Source organism: Megalops cyprinoides, chromosome 14, assembly GCF_013368585.1.
Source record: "Megalops cyprinoides isolate fMegCyp1 chromosome 14, fMegCyp1.pri, whole genome shotgun sequence".
NCBI classification, from domain to species: Eukaryota; Metazoa; Chordata; class Actinopteri; order Elopiformes; family Megalopidae; genus Megalops; species Megalops cyprinoides.
This window is the reverse complement of record NC_050596.1, coordinates 28,492,456-28,515,986: the sequence shown is the minus strand read 5'-3', so window position 1 is coordinate 28,515,986 and position 23,531 is coordinate 28,492,456. Positions and strand designations below refer to the sequence as shown.

At 45.0% G+C, this 23,531-nt stretch overlaps 1 protein-coding gene across 1 annotated transcript in view; it reads right to left on the bottom strand.

Annotated features, from left to right (window-relative positions):
• myo3b (myosin IIIB) overlaps positions 1 to 23,531 on the bottom strand; it is a 104,026-nt gene that overhangs the window by 31,316 nt on the left and 49,179 nt on the right. Inside the window, exons 24-29 of the mRNA XM_036545153.1 lie at positions 12,590 to 12,669; positions 11,272 to 11,292; positions 9,338 to 9,415; positions 7,959 to 8,164; positions 934 to 1,045; positions 343 to 505 (exon numbers count right to left, since the gene is read on the bottom strand). Of these exons, the coding sequence (XP_036401046.1) occupies positions 343 to 505; positions 934 to 1,045; positions 7,959 to 8,164; positions 9,338 to 9,415; positions 11,272 to 11,292; positions 12,590 to 12,669 (660 nt within the window). The remainder of the gene's footprint in view (positions 1 to 342; positions 506 to 933; positions 1,046 to 7,958; positions 8,165 to 9,337; positions 9,416 to 11,271; positions 11,293 to 12,589; positions 12,670 to 23,531) is intronic.

Below are 23,531 nucleotides of genomic sequence, written 5' to 3'. Positions count from 1 at the left end.
TCATAAACTAAAAGAAGGTTACTGGTTCAATTCCCAGGTGGGCCGCTGCTGTTGTACTCTGGGACAAAGCACTTAGCCCAAACTGGCAGCTGTATGAATGGATAACTGCATAATGTCACTCTGGATAGGAGCATCTACTAAGAAAGTGTAATGTAATGTCATGCATGTAATGTAATGGCATGTGATGTGAAGTGATGTCATGTGATGTCATGTAATGTCATGTCATGTAATGTAATGTGATGTCATGTCATGTGATGTAATGTGATGAAATGTAATGTCACGGTTTGAAGCTGCCTCAGTGCAACCTGTTGTGGCCATGTCCGGTAGACAGGGGGCGCTCACCTGACTGGATGACGATGGCTCCCTGCGTCCTCCTCTCCCTCTCCCGGCGGTAACGGCGGGCCCCCAGCCAGCCCTTGGTGTAGGCCTGCATCACCACCACCCGGGCGATCACCTCACGCAGCAGCAGGTTGAGCTGCTCCACGTGGTAGTACTTCAGGAAGACCTGCCACAAGACGCCAACCGGCAAGGGACTGAGCTCTCTGTGAGTCCCTCAGACCCAACACTGACGGCTAGACGGGCCGCTGATAATTTCTATTTCACCGCACAAGAATCATTATGGAAAAAACAACAACAGTGCTGCTTTGAACTTAGCTTTAATTCTGTTTTTGAAACAACTAATGTCAACAATTTGGTCTGTGAGATTCATAAATAATGCACCCCCTCACTGAGGTTTTTGTAGTTAAGACCAAAAAAAAAAAAAAAAAAGAGGGGATCAAAGGGAGGGCTTTTGTTTTGTATGCGCGGGAGCCGGCTGGGAAAACAGCCTCTTCTAAGTGGACAAGGGGATTTCTGAGCAAATCCTCTGGGGTCTCTCGAATGGAAAAAACAAGTACCGTGGTGTAATCCCCCAGGCCGCTCCTCTCTCTTTACCTTGGTCTTCCCCAGCACCCAGTTGTCCAGCTTGGCCCTCTCCAGGATAGCCACCACGTTCTCCTGGCTGGTGTCTGGCATCTCGTGGGCACGGAAGGCCAGGTAGTAATACCTGAAAGGTCGAGAGACAAAACCCACGGGGATTACACCAGACATGGGGGCTCAGCTCTCAAAACATGACCCACCTCTGAAAGGAACCGCCTCTCTTTAACAAATTATGCACTAAATCTTCTCTGATGTGAATGTTAACAATGCTGTGTGCTTTTGCTTGTGTTGCAGTGGAATATGACAGGACATGGCTGGCAGCACTATGGTGCAGTGGTAAGGAGCAGGGCTCGTAATCAAAAGGTTGTTGGTTCAATTCCCCAGCGGGGGACTGCTGTTGTACCCTTGGGAAAAGTGTTTAACCTACAATTGCCTCCGTAAGTATCCAGCTGTATACCTGGATGAAACTGTAACCTATGTAAGTTGCTCTGGATAAGAGCATCTGCTAAATGACAATGCAATGCAAGGATTGACATACAAGTAGGTTGCTGTTGTGAGAGTGCATGTTTGTGTGTGAAAGATTTTCACATTTTCACTTTTTTCCCTGACCTTCAGAATTTCCCTGCATACTTTGTGCTTAAAATGAATATTTCTGTATTTATGGTGACAAGCTGCGATGACAAGACAAAGATATTGAAAATCCCTGGGCAAGCTTTCAAAGCTTTTGTTATCGTAGAGTTAAACAAAAAATGGCTCTCCAGAAACACGTACTGTGTATGTACAGTAAAATTACAGTTTAGGTCTCCAAGGAAGCATGCCCCGCAAGCCCTGGACAAAGTGGCTGTGCTGGGATCTTGGAATCTTTTAACATCTGTTTCTTATTGTTTGGAATCAAATATCCGCTGGTTTATTGGAAATGCGATTGTTCATTTAAGAGGGCTTGACATCATCTTCGACTGTGTTTTAATCACCCCGTGAAGAGGACTGAAACATGGGAAAACTACAGATGTTAAAAAAAAGGGTTCTTAACCATTGGCATGCGATGCCAGTGGCTGAATTTTTAAACGGGATGTTTGTATTTGTCATAGTTGTGCAAAATGTGACGCTCTCCTTCACAATTACGTATGCAGAAGCAACCAGAGGAGACAGAATCCTTAAGGTCCTTAACTTTGCAGACCTGCTCCAATAACAGCCTGCGGATATGTCATCGGAGGCAGAGACTCTGGCAGGGAAACCTTCAGAAGTGCCAAGATCCCTGGGAAAACTAATTGGGTTCTGTAGTTATGGATTTAACACTGATCATTCAACAAGTCTCCTTGTGATCTTGAAATTAATGTCAGAGAGGGATATTAGATGATGGGGGGGTGGGGTGTGGGGGGGTGGTGGGGGGCTGGAGTTGTCTGATCAAAATCATTCTCAACAATGTGCACCAGCGCTCATTAGAGTCATGCAGACGCTGCAGCTGCACTGAGAATGCTCATCTCACGTCAGGACTAACACATTGCCCCTAATGACAACCAGCTCCATTATATCCTCAGAGATACACAGTAGCCCCTCCATTACATCCTCTCAGCAAACCGCTCCTATTAAAGTTTGGTTCTTGCATCAGTGCCCTGCAGTGTTGGGGAATGGCAAAAGTACCTGCTACCAGGGAACTGTTATTACGCTGCGTGTTGAAGGAGAATGCGGGTTTGACTACATTGTCAAAGGTCAATGAGCACCTTGTGATGGCCACATCGGGCTATATTCAGTGAGGGAGCTGTGATACAAAGAAATGGGTTTTGATACTGACACGAGTCAGGACTGAGCAGTGTGCTAAAAAAGCGTGCACTCCCTGCTGTCTTGAACACCAGGTAGGTAAATTGCACTGTTCATTAGCAAATTCTGAATGCGCTCCATGAGGTCAAAAGGTAGGTCACATGGTATCGTGGGCTTTGGAGAGTAGCCATGACATCACAATACCCTGTGAGCAGAGCACATTCCAACCTCAGAGCAGCCATAACCCTACCATGGCAGCTGGCATTACACTGACACTAACCTCGCTTGCCAGGTGTACAGGTTATGCATGTCAGGTCTACCTCCCACAGGCGGTATTACTGTACAGTTGGATATGCAGGGCAGGTAAACAGAGCCATGTACTATACGACACTATGCCTCCAGGGTGCATTGTGCAACAAAGAAGGAAGGCCATTTGCCTTTCACACAGAGGGCAGATACCAGTTTCCACAATGGGAGCAGCTATTGATGACTCGCTTGCTGATTCCGTTGCAGAAAACAAACACATGAAAGCGGGAAATTCGCAAACATGTGGTAGAGAAACCGAGTGACATCACCAAGACAATCACAACATGGACATTACTGGCTACCGGTGACCCATGTTGGAGTGTGTGTGTGTGGGTAAGTGGGGGAGGGGCTTCAATGAACAGCTCAGCTTCCTCAGAATATAAACGCTTACGTGAGACTCAGTTAAAGACAAATGGCAATAATGCAAGACTGTATCTGAGTACTTTTCTTATGCTACAACTAAGAGCACCTTGGGGCATACTGCCTTTAAGTGTCCTGCATGCAGTTTGATAGTGAGCTAGCCAACATGTGGAGAGAGTACGTTAACTTATACATCTAGTATGAATGTATGAACCTTTACATTTAACTGTTTCATATTAGATATTGCATGGCCTACTACTTTAATGTCTAAAATTCATCAGCAACATCAACTGAACCACTAATTACAGCTAATTTTGGTTAATGTTAATCCCTTAATTACACATTGGAGGCAATGTAACCAGCCTCCCTTAGACTGGCAAATGTGGTTTTCACTTTTAAAATCCTTCAAAAAGTTAGTATTCTGTTTTAACAGCAAGGGAATCATCGTGGATTTGATTTCAAAGTTGAATCCGTCAGCATTTCCAAATAAATTTGAGTTGGAGATATTTGGTGAAAATATATATTAATTTCCCCTCAGACTGGTCAACATCAATTTACACTTTTAATGTCCTTTGGAAGTTTTGCATTTCACCCTCAACTTTAACTGTCAAAAAACATTGCCAGGGAGTATGAGAGATTTAATTTTACACTAGGTTAGTCAACATTCCCAAAGAAGCTTTAATTTTTATTAACTATTTCCTAACTTCCTATGTTTCAGTATTTGTCGCTGAACAATATCCATTACATTTAAAGCTATGTTGAGAGGATAAATTGAATCTTTTCTTATTTGTGCGTTATGGAGGTATGGAGAACGGTTGTTCAAAACGTTCCAAATGGTTCAAAAGGAAAATGTTCTAAATTTGAAGCTTGTGGCATTTTAACAGTCAAACCACTTGTCCAATTGTGTTCGGCCTCAGAACTGCAGTGCTGTTCATTAAGGTTATCTTCTGCCATGTTATTGAGCATTTTTTGCTTTCTCATTCTGCAGAACTTGAAGATGTTCTTCTGATGAAAGAAGCTCGGTCTTGGCTGTGTCTGTCAATTACCCCTTTCTGAAGATGCAGGTGTTTCAAGGCTTAGAGACAGAGCTGAAAAGGCCTTCTCTCCCTGGCAAAGCTCCATACACCCGGGATTTGGAGCAATGTGACTTAAAGAAAATAATGCATCTGAAGTATTGAATATATGATTTAATATATGGAGGCAATAAAAATCACTTCGATTTGTTTCGACAAAGCTTGACATGTTCCACCGCTTACCCCATGGAGTGGGAATTCCCCTGCTGCAGATCACCCTGAGTCTATAGTGTGTTAAGATCAGACGTGTGCAAATATATCCCATACATCACACATGCTGCAAACTCGGGCAGAGAGACGGGGAAGAGCCGTCGTTTCAAGGCAGACCTTTCTTATTGTAAAAAAAAAAAAAAAAAAGGGTTGGAGGGTAAAACCGTTGAGCTCTTCAGATATGTGAAAAGAACCAGGGAGGTTCTTGTCCCAGGGGATGTAGGGTTTCCTGGGACCTGCCAGGGCGCTGGATCAGGTCTCATTCTCCCGTCAGATAATTGTTGGGTGGGGGGGGTGGGGGGGTAGGGGTGCTCTGTACAGTAAGGGGGCCTTTTTGTCACCTGTTTGAGCCCTTCACAGAGGCCTATTGTCAGGGCTCTTCCCCTTTGCTTTCTTCTTATTTCACCAGTGGCGGAGGGCACCCCGGGGGGGGCCTGCCATGTGGGGATCCTATTTTCTCCTCAGGTTCATCCTCTCATTTTTCCCCCATTGTTAGGGGAGGGGGGGGGGGCACTAGACTGTCTTACTCCTCCGGCATAGCAGTTTACAAAACACCAGCATAGGAGGGACCTGATAGCACTCTTTGCTCAGGAACATCAAGGCTGGAAACGCTGAGGGTTCATTCCCCCGACGTCAGAGAGTTAGTCAAAGTATGGAAACACAACAATGGGGACGGCGGGGAAAACATTCTTTGATATCCTCACGATTTACTGCCTTTTTATATTAATTCCTGTTGATACCTGTTAGCGCTTTGATGGTGAACACAAAGTGCACTCCTTGGCAACATCAGAGGGGGCTTTGATATGAAGGTACACATTCAAATCAGTTTTCACTCCAAGTGCAGTTTAACCGTCGCAGGTGTCGTTTTAAGTTCAGCCTGGCTTTAGGCAAGAACGGAGCCGTGCTTATTTACGCCGGCTCGATCACGACCGGAGGGAACGATGTCAGAACTGACACTCTTACATCTTTTAATAAAGTCTGTCTCTCTCCTATGACATGTGTGAAAAGGTAAAGCAGATTTGTGTATTTCTGAGGATGAGATCGGGAAGCAGACGTATTTAAACGTAATAAATGCCGTAAGACAGCCTGAATTGCAACCGCAGGCTTTGTAGAAGATCGAGGGAAACAATCGCATAACAGCCCTGACATCTGCAGTTTGTTCCTCTGCACCTCCTTATTCAGCTTCAGTAAAAATCCTCTGCCAATTAAAAACGGCGGAGAGCCCTCAGACAGACAGACTCGGCCAATCCCACTGCTTACACCCATAATTACAGGGCCGGATCTTTTAACACGGCCTCGCGCTGAGCTATTTCTGACGCCTGTCGCTCTGCCGAAGGTTAACAGCCCGTCCGCGGAGTGACCCCGTTTCACACCCAGCACCGAGCTGGATAAACCCCTCAGAAGCTGGCCAATCATGTAGCCCCACCCCAGAGAAGCTGGAACCCAGGGGAGGCAGACGGCACCGCTGGACATTCTGGTCTTTCTATGCGCAATCAGCTGAAATTGCCCTCACAGTCTTTAAAAAAAAACTGCCCTGCAGCGATGAGACTAAACGACTGTCCTCCTAATTTTCAACGCCGGCCACGTGCGGCTGGCTAATTAAATTTTATATCATCTTAAAGCTCCCCCATTGGAAATGCCTGGAATGCTTCTCGGGCCTTAATTGATCAAACGTAGGTTTCCTATCTCTATTTCCCAAGGACTCGGCGTAACCTAAGAATCGAGTGCGTTTTCCACTCCGAGCAGGATTAGTAGGAGGAGTTCAGTCCCACGGACTTGGGATTCGGGGTGGGGCTGCGTGCGGTGCACTCCATTCTCCCCCGGTCTCGACTCAAGACACGCTCACTGACACATTGCGTTCGTGTTCTCGAGAAGCAGCGATTGCAGAATGAGTTATTTGTGTTGGTACTGAAGAGCCCTTCTTGTGGACCCCCAAGGGGGCCTCCTGCTGAACAGGCCAGACTGAGTAACACGGTCCAGACTCACTTAGCGCCACCTGTCTGGGTCTTTAACCTCGCTTTCATGCAGACAACAAACACTCCTTTTCATACAAGCTCTGCTCGCTCGCCTTAGGCAGCTAATGAGACTGTGGTAGCACACGCATCCAGAATGCATAAACACCCTGTGAATCCAGCTAAAGAGAAGCACTGCAAACCAAAGCAAGTCAAACGGATCTTCTTTTTTCCCTAGGTGAGCATCTGCATGTGTTTTGATACCGCATAATCACTTTTCGCTAAGATTGTACGTCTGTACGTACAGGGGGTAGACAAAATAACGGAAACACCAAATGAAAAAGGCTCACATTTTGAAATAGCTAAATAAAGAATAAAAAAAGGACTCTACACATGTGTTTCATATTAATATCAATACTAATTTCAACACAAAAACCAATTCTACACAAGGCCACAGCATAGCCTGGTGCAATGAGCACAAAACCTGGGCATCTAAGCATATGAAGAAAGTAATATGGTCTGATCTTTTAATCTTTTCCTACTTCTGGATGGGTTTATGTTTGAAGGAAGCCATAGGAAGCCTTCAATCCACATTGCCTTTTCTCAGCTGTTAAACACAGTGGTGGATATATTATGTTATGGGCAGCCATCTGTTGGGAGTCACTAGGCATTATTTTAGGTGAGTAGGTGCAAACATTGTTTCTTCAAAATGTTCCTATATTCCAAGATGACACTGCTGAACATATTCAAGAGTGCCTCCACAAACACCAGGATGAAGTCAAATACCCTCCCATGGCCTCCCCAGGTACCAGATGTAAACATCATGGAAGCTGTATGGGACATTCTGGAATGTTGAGTGCAGAGAACATTCTACCTCCTGCATCTCTTAAAGAACTGGAGGCTTCCCTTCTTAAAGAAAGGTCCAATATCCCCCTAGAAACTTGTATAACAGCATTCCAAGGAGGACTAAAGCTGTTCAGAAGGGAAAGGGTGGTCCACTCCTCATTAGTTAATGAATATTGATATATTGTTTGGTGTTTCCTTAATTTTGGCTACCTCCAAGTATGTATGTATTTATGTATGTATGTGGGGTTCATATTTGTTCAAACTGTTTAAGTCACTTAATGAGCACTGTCCCATCCTGTTTCTGTCCTTTCCCCAGAACCTCGGCCCACTTTGTACCGCAGAGGGAGGCCTTTCTGAGTGTCATTCCTACAGACAGCAAATTAGCCAGACTCCACTGTGGTCCCCGGCTCCTCGCTGTAATTAAAAAACCATGCCCTGCGTGGGTCGTCCTGAGGTAAACTCGTCTTCCCCTCTCTTGGGGGAGGGGAGGGGGGCAGGCGGGGACTCCCTGCCCAGCGTGGGGAGGGGGCGGTACCTGTTGACGAAATCCTCAAAGGGGATGCGGTGGGAGAAGCCCTGGCGGCGAATGTTGACCGTCTCCAGGATCCCGGTGTAGCGCAGCTGCACCATCACCCGCTCCTCGCAGAAGCGCAGGGCCTGGCGGTCGTCGTTGGGCTTGATGCAGCGTACGAAGTGGGGCTGGCCCACCACCATCTTGGACAGGAGGTCCATCAGGGAGTACTGCCGGGGAAGAGGGAGGAGAAGGGAAAGGTGGGGGGGGGGGGGGCGCTGTGATTCAGGGAGGCCCTTCAGTGAGTGAGGGCGCACGTACATGTGTTGCCGGGGGGTTGTTGTGTTTCAGGGAGGCTCTTCAGTGAGGGTGCGCACGTGTGTATGTATGTGTGTGTGTGTGTGTATTTGCGTGCGTGCGTGTGTATATGTGTGTATGTATGTGTGTGTCTGTGTGTAGTTGGGGGTGGGGGGTTGTGTTTCAGGGAGGCCCCTCAGTGAGGTCATCTATGTGTAGTGTGTGTGTGTGTGTGTAGAGGTATGGGGGGGTTACAATGCACTTAGAGAGCGTCTCTTTTTACAAGCCAACCCACTGCCGCTGTGCGTTTGCGAGGGTGCTAAATCAGTTCCGCCCTCACCACTCTGCTACGCATCGTAATGGGTTACACATCGCTTTTATACTGGTGATAAACAGCGGCCGCGCAGTCATGCTCCCATGATGCCCAGCTAACACAGGAGTAAATCACGGCCGCGTTTACTGGTCACAGAAGGCTGCTGTCTGACAGGAAGCACGGACCAAGGCGTGACCTCCCATAAATACACACTAAACTGTTGTTAAATGACACATGTACAACAGCAGGGAGGCTCGTGCAGGAAATTATCTTCCCGAATTGTTGCTGCAGGTTTTATGGAACCAACCATTATATGGTTGATATGAAAGGAATGCAGTGTGAGAAAACTTGATTGACTTTTTTTTATTATAGCCAATATCAGCAAAATGTCTCCATGTCATTACCCCTACCTAGACTACCCAACACTGCATTCCCCTACCCACAGCAACAATTACAAAACTGATGCAATTAAGATATTAACTTGACATAAGACATAGGTTTGATGCTATAATGGGGGGCTCTATGCCAAGGAACTGAATTATGCCCAATTACAGTAAAACATGAATGGTTCAAGCAACCTTAAACCCTGTGTAACATATTAGAAAAAAGAAAGCATTAGAAATTAGTAAATAAGTAAGTAATAAGTACAATCCTCAATTAAACAACATGGCCCTTGTAACGCATTGAGATCTTCCAGCAGAACGTCATCTTCACTTCTGGTATTTATACACTAATCAATGGGACGCCCTGCCAGCGTTGTTACTGTGTTCTTGGGAGGAGGAGGGAGACGTACGCGGAAGTAGGAGGCCACGGTCTGTCTCCTCATGTTGGTGGTCTCCTCAGGGTGCCGCATCATCTCCATGGTGTCCACCTGGAGAGAAACCCCGCCCCCAAAAAGAGACAATCTGTGATCCAACTGGCCACTCAAGCCTGACATTATGCAAACAGCTCAAAATACGATCATAAAGCTTCCAGAACAGAACATGTACTATGCGATTGTATCAAATCAAGGTCATGAAGGGTAAAACACCGACAGTATCACTACAATACCAAGCAGTGGCCGTTCCCGGTTAAAGCAACTGCTTCGGATCTCTGGAGCTTCTTAAACCAAGCCAATTAAGCAGATATGAATTCCAGATTACTCCACCTTTCACGTTCTTCCCTCCTTATGCTAGAGTGAAACAAAGGACCCCATCGCTGTCGTTCACAGCATAGATGAGTTCCTGTGCCCAGAGACCAGAGGCTAAGTTCTCAAACACATGCTCGGTAAGTGGGAAGCCAGCACTCTACAAGCAGGAATGAGTGGTCTTTGGACAATGGCCTTTATTTTTACACCTCCCTAAACCTCAGCCCGCTGAGAAACTACACACAAACAATAATTTCTACACGTACACATATAATTCCACACATTTGTAAAATGGGACAAGCTTGATGATAACACGTGTGATATTATCACCGGCTCAAGCGCTGCACTAGAAACACTTAAAGTCAACAATCTAGAAAGAAATGAGCGGCGCAGCTGAGGGGCATGGGAAAATGGGCAAAGCGCGTCCTGTAATGAGGCTTGCCATCTCAAAACCAGGATATCTCCTCGGCAGCGTATTAAAGAGGACACAATATTAGCATTCTAATGGCCTCCTCTGCTCATGACTTCATCAAATTTAATGAAGCAATAAATATTTTATTGTAAGTCTATACAGCAAAGTGCATATCTTAATATTTTATTTCATCATCTTAGTACAGAGAGAAAGGTAGTCCCGGTATTTCCTGTATCACCTCAGTGGTGTAATTGGAGGCTCTGACAGTTTACAATCTCACAGTGCTGTTCTGATGGAAGGGTGAGAAGCTGTCTCCCTTCAGTAGGAACATTTTTAACGAGAGTCCTTACACATCTGCATATGCCGTTTTGATTATTTGAGATTAGAGCTCTTTTACGTGCTGTTCAGTTGTTAGCAGTTTACAAGTGTTTGAGGTGATTGCTACATTTGTTTTTTTTTCTTTATATTGAATGTATTTAAAAGGAGACCTCCAGTCAAGAAAATCCATCAAAATCAAGCTAATGAAAAAAGTAGAAATGACACTCACAAATCGTATTGTTGCAATGGCATATGACTTACTGAAAGGACACGCCTTCCTTTTTCCCCAATTTTAAGACAAATGTGCCACCATCCATAAATTATCCACCTAACTAATGGAGTCATTGAGGGATCACAGAGCTATCTGTGGAAAAGCAGCTTTTTTCACAGTAGTTTGTATCTATTCACCAGAACAAAGTCCTTGGCTCGATAGTGGATGGATGAGAAGAGGAGGGTTGCGCTCTAGGCTTATTTAGACACGTTTAGATTCTACTGTATGTTCTTGAATCACGTGAAGCACTACATTTTAATTTTTAAGAAGTGTTCTCCTTCACGTTATACCCTCCGACTACTTTTAAATACAAATATAATTAAAAAAAAAAAAACAAGACTCCCTGTATTTAGATGAATCTAAATATCTCAGGTTATAGTTTTGAGTTAACTTCGGCTACACGAGAACAGGCATACGTCTTCATTAATTTAGCAAACTTGTCATCTACTGTAGCATTAGCATACATGCTCACGCAGTGAAAGGCGGGTCAAAGGCACATGCAGCTATGCGAAGTGTAACAGTAATGAGTGCCAGCATGGGACTGAACATGGTTAAATGACTACTTAAGCATCACTGGTGCGATACAGTTCAGGTTCTTACCTTCAACAGGTATTTGGGAGACTGAAAACAGGAAAGAGAATTTTGAAATACAGAGACAGATGGAGAATGTCAAGTTAGATTAAAAGAAAAGATGACTAGACATGAGGATTGTAAGATCAGAAACACCCTCCCTGAAGTCACTGGAGATAGCGACCGGGGTTAATAGTCGTGGTTTTCGTGCCCATTAACCCTTGACCTCTGGGGTTATATGCACGTAGCAAGTGAGTCTCTGACAGTGAGGTTTGACAAACGATCTGTCACACGTCAGAGCGGCAGGAATTCTCGCCGGGTCATTGGCCGAGGCGTTTGCTCATCTCCACCGCTGGTGCAGGGCGGGCGGGTAGCGGGGGGGGGGTTTACAATAAACGGTCCCCACTCACAGGGTTGCCTCGCGGTTTGATTGATGTGTGGTGTCCGCCGCGGGGGAGAGAGAGAGAGAGCACGGCGGCACAGCCCCCCCCCCATTAGAACGCGGCGGCTCTCAGTCCACTGCCGCTAACTGCCTGGTCATAAACACATTCAAACCTCCGCCGCATAAATCACCTCAAGTGTTCTACCATTACCTCCGCTCTCACTCCTCACACTTATTTTTATGGAACGGAGTTATTAGATGGTCATTAAATCATTTTTTCCCCTTTAAGGAATGCCTGGAGAGCAAAATCACAAAACGGAGGTGCACGGATATGTCAATATTTCTTTGCTGAGTAATGTGTGCCCACGAATAGGGACAGCCTCTCACAGGGCATGGCTGTTGGTGCTGAAGTGCTGATATCAAGCCACCGGTCAGGATATTTTTACAGGACTTACAGGACCTGAATCTGTCCTAAAGTTAGTGATTTTGTATCTGTTTTTTTGGTGGTCATGACAAAGGTAATCTTATAAAATCTTGCAAACAATGTCATGCTGCTCTTTTTCCCAGGACAGCAGTGAGCTGTAATAATTTATCACCAAACTGCAAACCGGTGTTGTGTGGAAGTCACAGTCTGGGCATGAAAGAAGTGTCAGGCAGATCCCGGCTGGGGGTGGTGCATGCTGGGAAGTGTCAACACGCTTTCGGTTTGAAGTTGCACCCATTGATGATGCAATGAGCCGGCCAGCCAGTGAGCTACAATGCAATCATCCAAGCAGGCAGTTGGAAGCCTCGTTCATGAAAACAGACAATGCTGCACCGGGGAAGACAGCAAGTGCCAAAACAATAACTCAATAGTATGAGAGAAAAAAAGGGGGGCAATAGCCTAGGATCAGTCAGTCCTGTCCAGGTTTCTGGATGACTCATCTGGGGAGGGGTTAACAGTTCCCAGCTGAAAAAGCTACCCACCTTGTTCCGTCCTGCGCCGAGCTGGGGTGGCAGTGATCTCGACGCTGCGGTGACCCTCGCTCGAGAGGTGGCCAGATTACCTGTTCATGACACAGAGCGAAAACATGGGACATCTTTCAGCAAGGATTTATTCAACCCCTCAGAAGGGAGAAAAAAAAAAAAACAGAAACATAATTACAGGCACAACAGACAAAGACAAGTGTTCAGACCACACCCTAATGGTGTCATACATGGGAATTCCAGACTGATTCATGTTTTTCTGGAGAGCGCTGTGCTGTAGCCGGGCTGGGCTGGGCTGGGCTGGGCTGCGTCTGTCTCCTGAATGAAGATGAAGGTGAAGTGCACCCGCAGGTATCACAGGAGGGGCAGGAAGGGAACACAGGGGCATCTCACAGCAGAGTCTCGCTCTCTCTCGCACGGCGGAGCGGAGGATATGAACCGAGCATGTGCAAGACAGTCTGAGCGTTTCAAAGTTTCAGCAAGTAAAGCACAAGATGTCCAAATGTTTTCTCTGGCTGTATCTTCAGAGGCTAAACTGTGATTAATAGCGCTGAAAGAAGCCTTTGAAGCAGGATTGGTGACATCAAAGTCTTAATCCATGGGTGGCAGGATTTTTATAATGAGTGGGAAGCATTTTAACACATTTCAAAGGGTTTACTCCATGAATAAACAATAGCGTTCTGCAGATGTGCCACACACCTTTACAAAAATACAAGCTCCAGAAACGGGGAGGCAGCCCAAGCCAGCCAATAGGGGCTGATCCAGACGACTCGGGCTGCAAAACTTTTTTTTGTTGTTTTTCCTTTTTTTGAAACCAGATTTGGAGAGGCCAGAAATAATCCATAAAGGAATGGATGTGTTTCAACAGCCCTTCATTTGAGAGCCTTCCATTCGGCAAAAAGTAGGGGCGCACAACATTAATCTGAAGTAATTAATTTCCCCATAGTCTGGGGGCCTGTGAAAAAAACAGGGGTAATGAATCAAAGCTACAAATTTTGCACATTTTTTTTCATTCATTTATCGATTTACTCTCGTTCAATAAAACAGGCGCATTCGCTTCAAATATCAAAGTGTGCTTCACACGTTTTTCCCTGCATCTCCAGGGAGACTGAAATTAATTTGCGACGGATTAATTAAGGAGGCAGATCGCATCTAACTTTAGCGCAGGAATGGCGTCCCCCTTGCCAAGGCATTCGCGGCGGACCAAAGGAATGTGTTGTCACTTCGCACTCACGACTGTAGTCAAAACACCCAGAACAACACACACACACACAGAGGAAAACAGCTGCAGGAGTGTGTGTGTGTGTGTGTGTTTGTGCTGATTTTGGTGATAATGGTGACCAAATGACATCTAATGTCATCAATATATAATTAAGACATATGGTACATAAGTTAGCTGGATGAAAATACACACAAACACACACACACACACCCCCACACACACACACCCACACACACACACACACCCACACACACACCCACACACACACACAAACACACAAACACACACAAACACACACGTATGGAGAACAGCCCGCGCACAGCAAGAGCTTTCGGTGCTCTGGGTGTGTTAGATAAATCGCAGCATAACAATGAAAGAGCCGACATCAATCCCTGGCCTGTAACATATGCCTTTCTCCCTCCTGCCTCCAAAGCCATTCTCCTCTGAGAAGGCCCTTTCTTCCCCTGCTGTCGGCGAGTGATCGCGAGGTGTTGTTTGTGCATTATGACAGACAGCCTTTAGATGTGGGGCTCGGAGCAGGCCCGGCCGACCCTAATCCCCCAAGTAATCCGAGAATCTCCCCGCAAGGTTCATCAGCAGACGCTTTTGCCGAAAATACAGGGTCGCTTATTTTATGTGCTCGATAAAATGAAACGAAGAGGGAGAGAGGGAGAAAGGGAGAGAGAGAGAGAGAGAGAGTGAGGGGGGGGGAGAAAGTTCTTACGCGGGCAAGATGAGAGCTGCTCTTTGTGCTGCCGGAAACTGTGTTTATTTCTGCTAGCAAGACAGGCCTTTGTATTAGAATTTCAAAAGAGTTCCTGGTGCAGACTGCCTCTGTATAGGTATATTATAATACCACTGACATCACAGTGTTTTCTTTTTTTCTGCTGAACCAGAAAACAAGACAACTTTCTTGCTGTAAGATGAAGAAAAATTACATATATTACCACAGGTATTTTACTGAAGACATGAAAGGAACTGCATATAGGAGAGACTTCCGCTGTTTAAACATCGTGGTAGGAGATTCACGAATGCACTTAGACAACCGGAGGTCTTAAAACATGCATGATGTTATAATTTGTCCTCTACCACTGAGCGGTCTGCCATTGAAGTGTCTTGTCACTTTAGTGGAGCTCTCAGTAGCTCGCGCACCTCATTGACTGAAGCAGAAGAATGGGCTCTCTTTGATTTCTCCGCTGTAATGATGCCGTCATTAAGATCCTGCAGCAGTCAAACGGAACATGTGGCGGCGATCAGAAGGTTATTTTCTCCCCTCTCCCCCTACTATTGTTGCTGGGTCTGTGAACAATTTCATTTACCGAAAAAAAAAACTTTGTTTCAGTTATTCAGCTCATGTGGAAGTTTTCCAAGCTTTATGGCTGCAATACACGGAAGCACAGCCGATTTGGAGATTATTAAGCGCAGTTACAGATACTCTGGTAAACAGCTCCTTGCCTTCCGATGAAAGCCAAAATGAAAAAAAAAGCAGCGTTTATTTGCTGTGACTTTAAACGTCTTGTCAAAGCAAGACCTAATTACCATGGACAGTACACTCATATACGCCATATAATCATATAACAGCTGAATTCAGAGCATGTGTTTCCGTGCACATGTGTATATATGCACTACGTACCACAGAACCACGGAGGCTCTGTTTACATAGGTAATCAGGTATCATTGCCTTGCTACGGGATGAAATAACGTGCTGTTCACAAAGGTTCGCACTGAGAGGGGTTCCTTCCTTACAAGCAGAGCTCGCAAACTGTGTCAGGGGCTGCAAAGCAGGGACCCAGTCCAATTACCCTGGCGCTGGGGCCTAAGGATTAATTGGAGTCGTCCTTATTCAAATGAAGAGCGCTCTCCCCACTCCCCATTAGTGGTGCGGGAGAGGATCATCGGAACACATTTGTCATGACGAATTAGCGCCCGAGAGCCGGACGGGCCCGCGCGGTGTCACTGCGCTTTCACGCTCCTCTGCTGCATGACACCATCAAGGGGGGGGTAGGGGGTGGGGAAGAGGGGGTCACCCTAATGAGGGCCGCACCATCTTTTGTACCTGATCCCCGCACACCGCAAAAGCGCTTTCCTTCTCTCTGTTGGACTGCGGTTCTTTTTTTTCTCCTGTGACAGGTTACCTGTCTTTTTTTCATTATTAAGTGATTTATGGATTTGAGAGCTTTAAGGGCACCTTGAGCCTTTCTTTGAACAGTCGTCAGTAGTTTACCTCACAGTTGTCGTTTAATATGTATAAATAAATCATCGGGGCTCGCGAGCTGTCAGGAGAACGCCAGCACGTATTTTGAAAACGTGCCCCAGGGGAGGTGTTCAGTTGGACACGCGATCGCATACACACGCCAAGAGAATAAACACGCCAAAGAGCGAATTAATATTTCCGTCAACCCGAAATAAAACATTACAGTTCAAATCAAACAAACCACCAGTTAAAAAACGTCACAGATTAGTTACCATTCTCAAACTTATACACAGACTAATTTTCTTACTTTTTTCACTTTTTTTTATTTTTGTGTTTGGTTCTTTCTCTCTGGATGTCACTGTGGTTTTGGAAGTACGGCACAGTAGAGCAGGGGTGGGAGGGGCAGGTTTGAATCTACGAGGGGCAGCTGGGGAGTGTGGCGGGACACTGGCCCGTCGGGCCCCCCCCGTCTGTTTCCGAGCGGGCGCTGGTGGAGGATCGGGCGGACTGTTTCTGCTTCACGTGTGTTGCTCTTGGCACAAGCCGCCTCGAGAGAGAAAGAGCGAAAGGAAAAAAGCTCTTCCCTGGCACCAGTGCGTTCACTTTGAAAATTAAGCTCAGCAAGAATCCCGCTGCCAAAAAAAAGAAAACAAGCTGGTGGTTGTATTGGGTTTCTATTGACGAAGCCAGTGTGGCCGGGATTAAAAAGCAATCCCGCGTTCGATTTGACACCTCGCGACACTCTTTCATGAGTGCTTGAGTAAGCCCTGTAGTTCAGGAGCCGTGTTTAGAACTGCAAGCGCAGGGGGGGACATTCACAGATGTCGCAGAGCAGACTTTGAGAGCCGCGGGTTTGCTGAAGCCGGATGGAGCGTCTTTCTTTCTCTCTCTCTCTCTCCCTCTCTCTCCGTCTCTCTCTCCCCTTCTCTTTTTTGATGAATGTGATCCTGAGATTCAGCAACCAAGCAAATAAGATTACCGCAGCCTGAAATCCTACCCCCCCCAACCCCAACCCGAGTTGGGCCTGGGATTTGACTAGTCCAGAGGCTGTCGATTTAAATGCCATCCATTACTGTCAGGAGAGATCCATCATCAAACAGCCATGGTGTAATTGGCTTTTGGTGGCACAACATAGTCTTGCATTATCAGGAAATGTTCTACCCAAGTGACAGGAGCATGCCTGATTCCCGGGAATGGAGAAGAGCTGGAGGAGCCTCATCTGACTGACTGCTGACTCAAAACGGTGCCTCCCTGAGCTGGTGAAAACCTGGGGTATTACAGCCCTTACAGGTGTAAGGTGGTACTGTATACCTGGAAGATCAGACGCAAAACGGCACAAAGGCGCTGCAACTTCATCTGAGATTTTTCAGTGGCACAAAAAACAAAGAGGAAAGAGGATAAAACTGCAGGAGTCAGCTGTTTGCAGTCCATGGGGAGGCTTATGTATTATTTCTGTCGGCATGGAGTCCAAACATGGCGCATTCCCTTCTGTGAAGAATACAACAATGCTGGATATCCAGTCACTGTGCCACAGCAACTGTGAATTACATTACATTACATTATTGTCATTTAGCAGATGCTCTTACCTAGAGTGCATAGGTTACAGCTTTTTAACATGTGCCCCAGCGGAGAATAGAACCAGCAACCTTTTGGTTACGGGTCCTGCTGCTCACCACTATGCTACACTCCTCGGATAAACTCATATAAAACCCATGCATATGCACTTGATTATACAGTATCGGCAGCAAAGGCACTCTACATATGATATTTTGTGTTACATTTTGCAATAAGCATTATAAAACTGCCACCTTTGCAAGGAAAGGAACACTGCCATGAAGAACAGGGAACGAGGCCTACATTGTGAAGAGCCACCATGTGGAGAGGACATTTTTTCATACACAAAAGTAACTGCTAAAGTTGTGTTGAAGGTGTGTTCCAGCATCTCAGAGGCGAGGGGACACAGCGTCCCAGCTTACTTTGTGCTTTCTCGTATCCATCTCGCACTCTATGGTAACCTTGGGTCATTGCCAGGACCTAGTGTGGAATTACAGTAACAGTCAAAAGTCTGGATACACCTACTCATAGAAGGGTTTTGTCTTTATTTTGACTATTTTCCACATTTTAGAATAATAGCAAAAACATCAAAACTATGAAATAACACAAATAGAATTATACAGTGACCAAAAGTGACCAAAATCAAAACTATCTTATATTTTAGATTTCTTCAAAGTAGCCAAAATATTTTTTAAAATTAAAAAAAAAATTGAAAGAAGTGTATACATAGGCATCAAATTCACTATTTATATTTGTCCAAGAAACAAATTTCAAGAATTTAAGCATATGTCATCAAAATGCATGTTTCCCCTTAACTTAATTAGGTGTGTCCAAACTTTTAACTTTTGGCTGGTACTGTAGGCAGGTACTGTACCCTCTGATGATGCCAAAAAGACACAGACCGTGTTCCCATTCCTGTTCCTGGCCTAGGACACCTGATACATCTCATTTGTATCTATATTTACAACAGGGTGAATTCAGGTCGAATCACCTTCTCACCCTTTGTCAGGTTAGGTGTGTCATCTGGTGCCTAAAAGTTATGTTTTCAATGAATGCCATTCTTAAAAAGGGTTGTGCTGTAAGTACTTAATGACACAGCTGCCAAAGGTGTTTGATCCTAATGATAGGTTTTCTGTAAACACAGCCAGTCCCAAACACACACACACACACACACACACACAGGCTCAAACAGCTTCTCCCCCCAACCCTCTCGCAGTGTTCTTCAGTGAAGCCGGGTCGTATTGCCTGCCCAATTAAACTCGGGAATCAACAGATAAGTTAAGCAAAACAAAGCAGATGCCAGATCTGGCCTATTGCCAAAAGATGATGCGAGGACATTTACTTGCTAACGGATTGATTCACATAATGTGTACATGTTCTTGTTTAAAAATGGATATGTACATACTTGTGACACAATTGTATTTTGCACTTTATATACATTTTACTTTTTATTTGTGCTGTCTATACCAATGTAGTCATTACAATACTTATCTTTAATCACCAATTAACCTGGCTGATTGGTCACTGGTTTCAGGTTTGCCACACCTATTAATACAAGTGTGTTTTTGTTTGTGAATTTGTGAAATGATATATGCTTAGCAAACACTCTGATCCATAGCAAATACAATTATAATTTTTCCTACGCACATGGATTGAGAGTCTTATCCAAGGGTACAACAGCAGTGGCCCACCCAAGAATTGAACAACCTTTAGGTTACATGCCCTACTTCTTACGAGTTCACCCAACTGCTGCTTTATCCTGAGTGGATAAAGATCCACTTTGGATTGAAACACCCTGTGTGCACAGCAACAATAAATTTGCTTTGGGAGCAAACAGCCTGTGGATTTTTTTTCTTTGATATTAATGCTTTCTGTCCAGCACCTGAGAAATTGGATGTTTCCTTTGTATTATTGTGTAATAATGACATGAATTTATCCAATTCATTACGTTGTCAGTGAACCAAGTGGCATGCTATAGTGTTGGATGAATCACTTTTGTTATAAGCAAATCTAGACACCTGCTTTATGCATTAAACAACATGACACAGCCATCTATATCAATGCTTTCAGACCACACATGTAAGTGGCATGCATTCTTCAAGTTATTTTACAAAGGCATCTGAGACACGGAAGCGTGCATTAAGCGTCTTTTCAAAGGAAAAATAAGTCAGATCTAGTTTAGAGGTAGCCAGTTAGCGCTTATTACCAAACCCCAGTAAACAGTTTCACAAATATTTGGCAGTTCACAGGGCCACTGCTGGTATTTGTCTTTCCCTGAAAGTGACAGTGCCACAGCCAGTCATTAAAATGCATGCTAGCCACCCAGTGAGCTTTCATCCACTTCAAAGGTCATTTGAGAGGCCTGGTGCAAGAGTCTTGCAAGGACATATGGTGGATTGCTGGCCTGCAATGCGCCTGGCTATTGTTTCCCCGTATAGAACACGCGCGGGTAGAGTACATGTAAATGTTAGATGTTAGATGATACGAGGCACCAGCACACACTAAAAAATGTGGTTCTTGCTACTCTTTCGTTCAGCTCTGCATTTGTGTGTTGGTAGCAGCCAGCGTTGGCAGGAGCATAATTTTTGTTTTCTTTTTCAGAAGTTGGTGCCTGTAAAAGGGTTCAAGCTCGAAAGTGCTTGCCTCTATCGACGTTAGCAGGCCCCTCCCGCTCATCTGACCCCTCAAAATGAGGCGAGTCTGGATCAAGAGGGTGGCTTGGCCAGCTGTTGGTGTGGGGTATGGCTCAACAGCTAGGGGGCCCTTCGTAGTGAATAAGCCAGTGAAAGGGGTTTGTGATGGGAAAGTGAGGCTTCATGAACCTCACTTTGGGGGGGGGGGGGGGGGCTACTCTGTGTTGTGCTCTCATTAGTAAAACACTCTGATTGGTTTAAATCAGTGAGTCATTGATAGCTCCAGGTTTATGAAGTCTTTCTCTCCCATCGCTATCTTGTAGGATTCAGTATGCCCCGTAAAATTAATAGCCTACTGGAGCTGAAGCATGTGTTTGTCTCTCAGCAGAGAAACTGAATCTGACAAAACATGAAGACATGGTCAGATATAACCAAGCAGACTGAGACAGACTGTTTCTGAAACAACCTTAATGAGATGGGTTCAGCTTCATACTTTAGTGTTAGGTAGAATTCATTTGCATTCAATATCTCTCACGCTCATGTTTTTACCCCCTAACAATAGCAGAGATGATTATTATTGGATATTTGACAGCGAGACGGGATTCAGTTTTGTGTGTTAGTTCGAAAAAAAAAAATCTTCATCCATTCAAAATCCAACAAGATTCATGAAATGTTCGTGGTGCTGGAAAATGTTCACTTCACAGATACACATTTCAGAATATCCAGAAATGGATTACGTTTTACTGAGTGTATTAATACCTCAGTTTCATGAAACAGCTACTGCATGAATATCCTGATTTTGTTTTACTTTCATATGCTTCAGCATTAGTGCATGATATGGCAGATGTTTTTACCTCTTCAGGGCTGAGTGACACACAAAGCAGCTAAAATCATTCATTTTGTTTTTTTACCAAAATCTAAAAAAAAATGAGATGGGCCCAATTTTACATGCTCCAGACACATGGAAAAACATTTTTAAATGATATTACTTTTTAAGAAAAGAATGTTACTTTGATAAATTGTTTTAATACAACTTTGTCAACACAAGGCTGTATCATATCTGGGTTAACTCCTACACAAGCGTCAGACAGCGCTGTTAATACGGCTTAGTTTTAGTTCTGAATGATTTAAATGAGCATTTTTCCCTGGAGAGCTTCCTTGCTGCTCTTCCTATTAGAATCGATTTGTGGCAAGAACTTTTCAACCACATTTTATTTTTTTTATATGATTCTGTATGAATTGCTATTAATCTCATAATCTTTGATGTGGTCAAATTTTCTTCCATATTCTCATCTTCTCAGCTGCAGCCCTGACCTTGGAGAGGTCTCTATTTCATCCAGGCCCTCTGCAGCAATCAAATTTGAAAAAAAGGAAATCATTCATAAATATGGGCATGAGGCAGATGCATCTCATCTCTATGTGAGCAGCGGTGCAGTCTGATGTAATCTCCTCTCTGAAGGCAAATGGGGGCTGGTGCCTATACTCTCCTGGATGAGATGCATTTCAGTACCCCTCCCCAAGCGCACTCCAGAGACCAACACAAACACTCATAACCTGCAAGACAAGCAAAATAAATGATATGTACGGTGGATTGCTGCGCTACGCTACTTAAGCTATGCTGCTTCAATATATTAAAACATCAACCTACTCCTTCACTTAGCATATATTCACAGCAGTAGCGCAGCCTTGCCTGAATTTGAAATTGGCATGGTGATGATTTGGACGCCCACGATGTTTATATTACATACAGCTGAAAAACACATTCGCTGAAGGTCCCGAGAGAGCACAGAGAAGGCAGAAAGTGGAGACTGTAAATCACTGTGCCAGTATATTTGGGCTTACTTGTTATGTGTTACAGATTCTGTGACTGTGATGCATGGTAGTGTGTGTTGCTCATTCAACTTGGATGGATGCACGTCTGTTCTTTTGCGCTTGAAGTCGCTCTGGATGAGAGCATCTGCTAAATGAATGTAATGTAATGTTATTTCCTAATATAAGTACAGGTTTTAAAAATGCACATATTTTGACAATGCCTCTCTCCTGGAATCCTCTGCATTTACAAAAAAAAAAGCATATGTTATCCCACTCTTCCAAACAATGTAAGATGTACGACACAGAACATTTGCGTTCTGCGTGTGTTCAGAGCGTTAGCAAACCAAAAGCCTCCACCATCTGCTGAACACCTACAAAAGCTGGGGGGAAAAAAAAAGTCATGTTACTTCTAACAGCTGTGTGGGAAAGCAGCACGGACGTTTCCTGCCTTTGTGGCAGATGGACTGCTCTGACACAAACAGGGCGGGGCCTCTGGGAGCAGTCTGCTGACCAGTGCCCCCTGCTGGGCACCTGGGAGCTGCAGCCAGGCACTCACTCTGACAGCAGCGGGTCTGAGAGGGCCCCCTTGGGCCCAAACGGGCTCGGCCAACACAAACACCCCGGCAGCGCTGATCCAGGAAGTCTCCCGGCTCAGAGGAATTTGTCCTCGCGAGGACATCCCGTTTCCTCTGACAAAACAACAGCACATGGGCCGTGCTTTGTTGACGGGCCAAGCCTGCCCGGTGAGGTACACTGCACACAGCGTGGCGAAGGATCGCTCGCTCTCTCCCTCTGCAAGCTTTCACTTTTACTCCCTCGCTGTTCCTTAGACACTCAGCAGCGTCAAAAGGCCATTCTGCTGCCTTGGATCATTTTCTAGATATTCAAATGGTGACCCCGTTACCTGGTTACCAACAAGCTATTTGCCAATCAGCAGTATTAGTGTACCAGTTCATTATTTTACCATGTATCACTGGTTTCATCCACACATGCATGCACACACACATACATGCACACATGCATGATCACACATACATGCACCCATGTACACACACACACACACACACACACAAGCACACACACACACACAAGTAAGCACACACAAACAGGCACATAAACCAACAGAAACACACATATGAACATACATACACAAACACACACGTGTTTCCTTCCTACAGTAAGTGATGTATGTAACACTGTGTTTGCTACATTTGCCATGCAAATATCTGCAGTGTGCACCTGTCCACTTCATTAATTCCTAGGCCAAACACTTTACACAATATGCTAATTCTGCAGGTTATGTAAAGGCCAGCTCCGAGCTGCAAAATCTGAGCTTTTTGAGGTGCAGTTTTTCCAGTGCAGACACAGAGGAATGTTGATCTCAAGTTCATCCCATCTATCCACCCCACAGACTGTTACAGATGTGTATGGAAGCTCCAGTGAGAAGACTGAATCCTTGCTCTCTAAATCCCATTTGAAATACCTGAAATCTTTGTTAATGTTGTCCTTTGGTCATTTTATTAATGT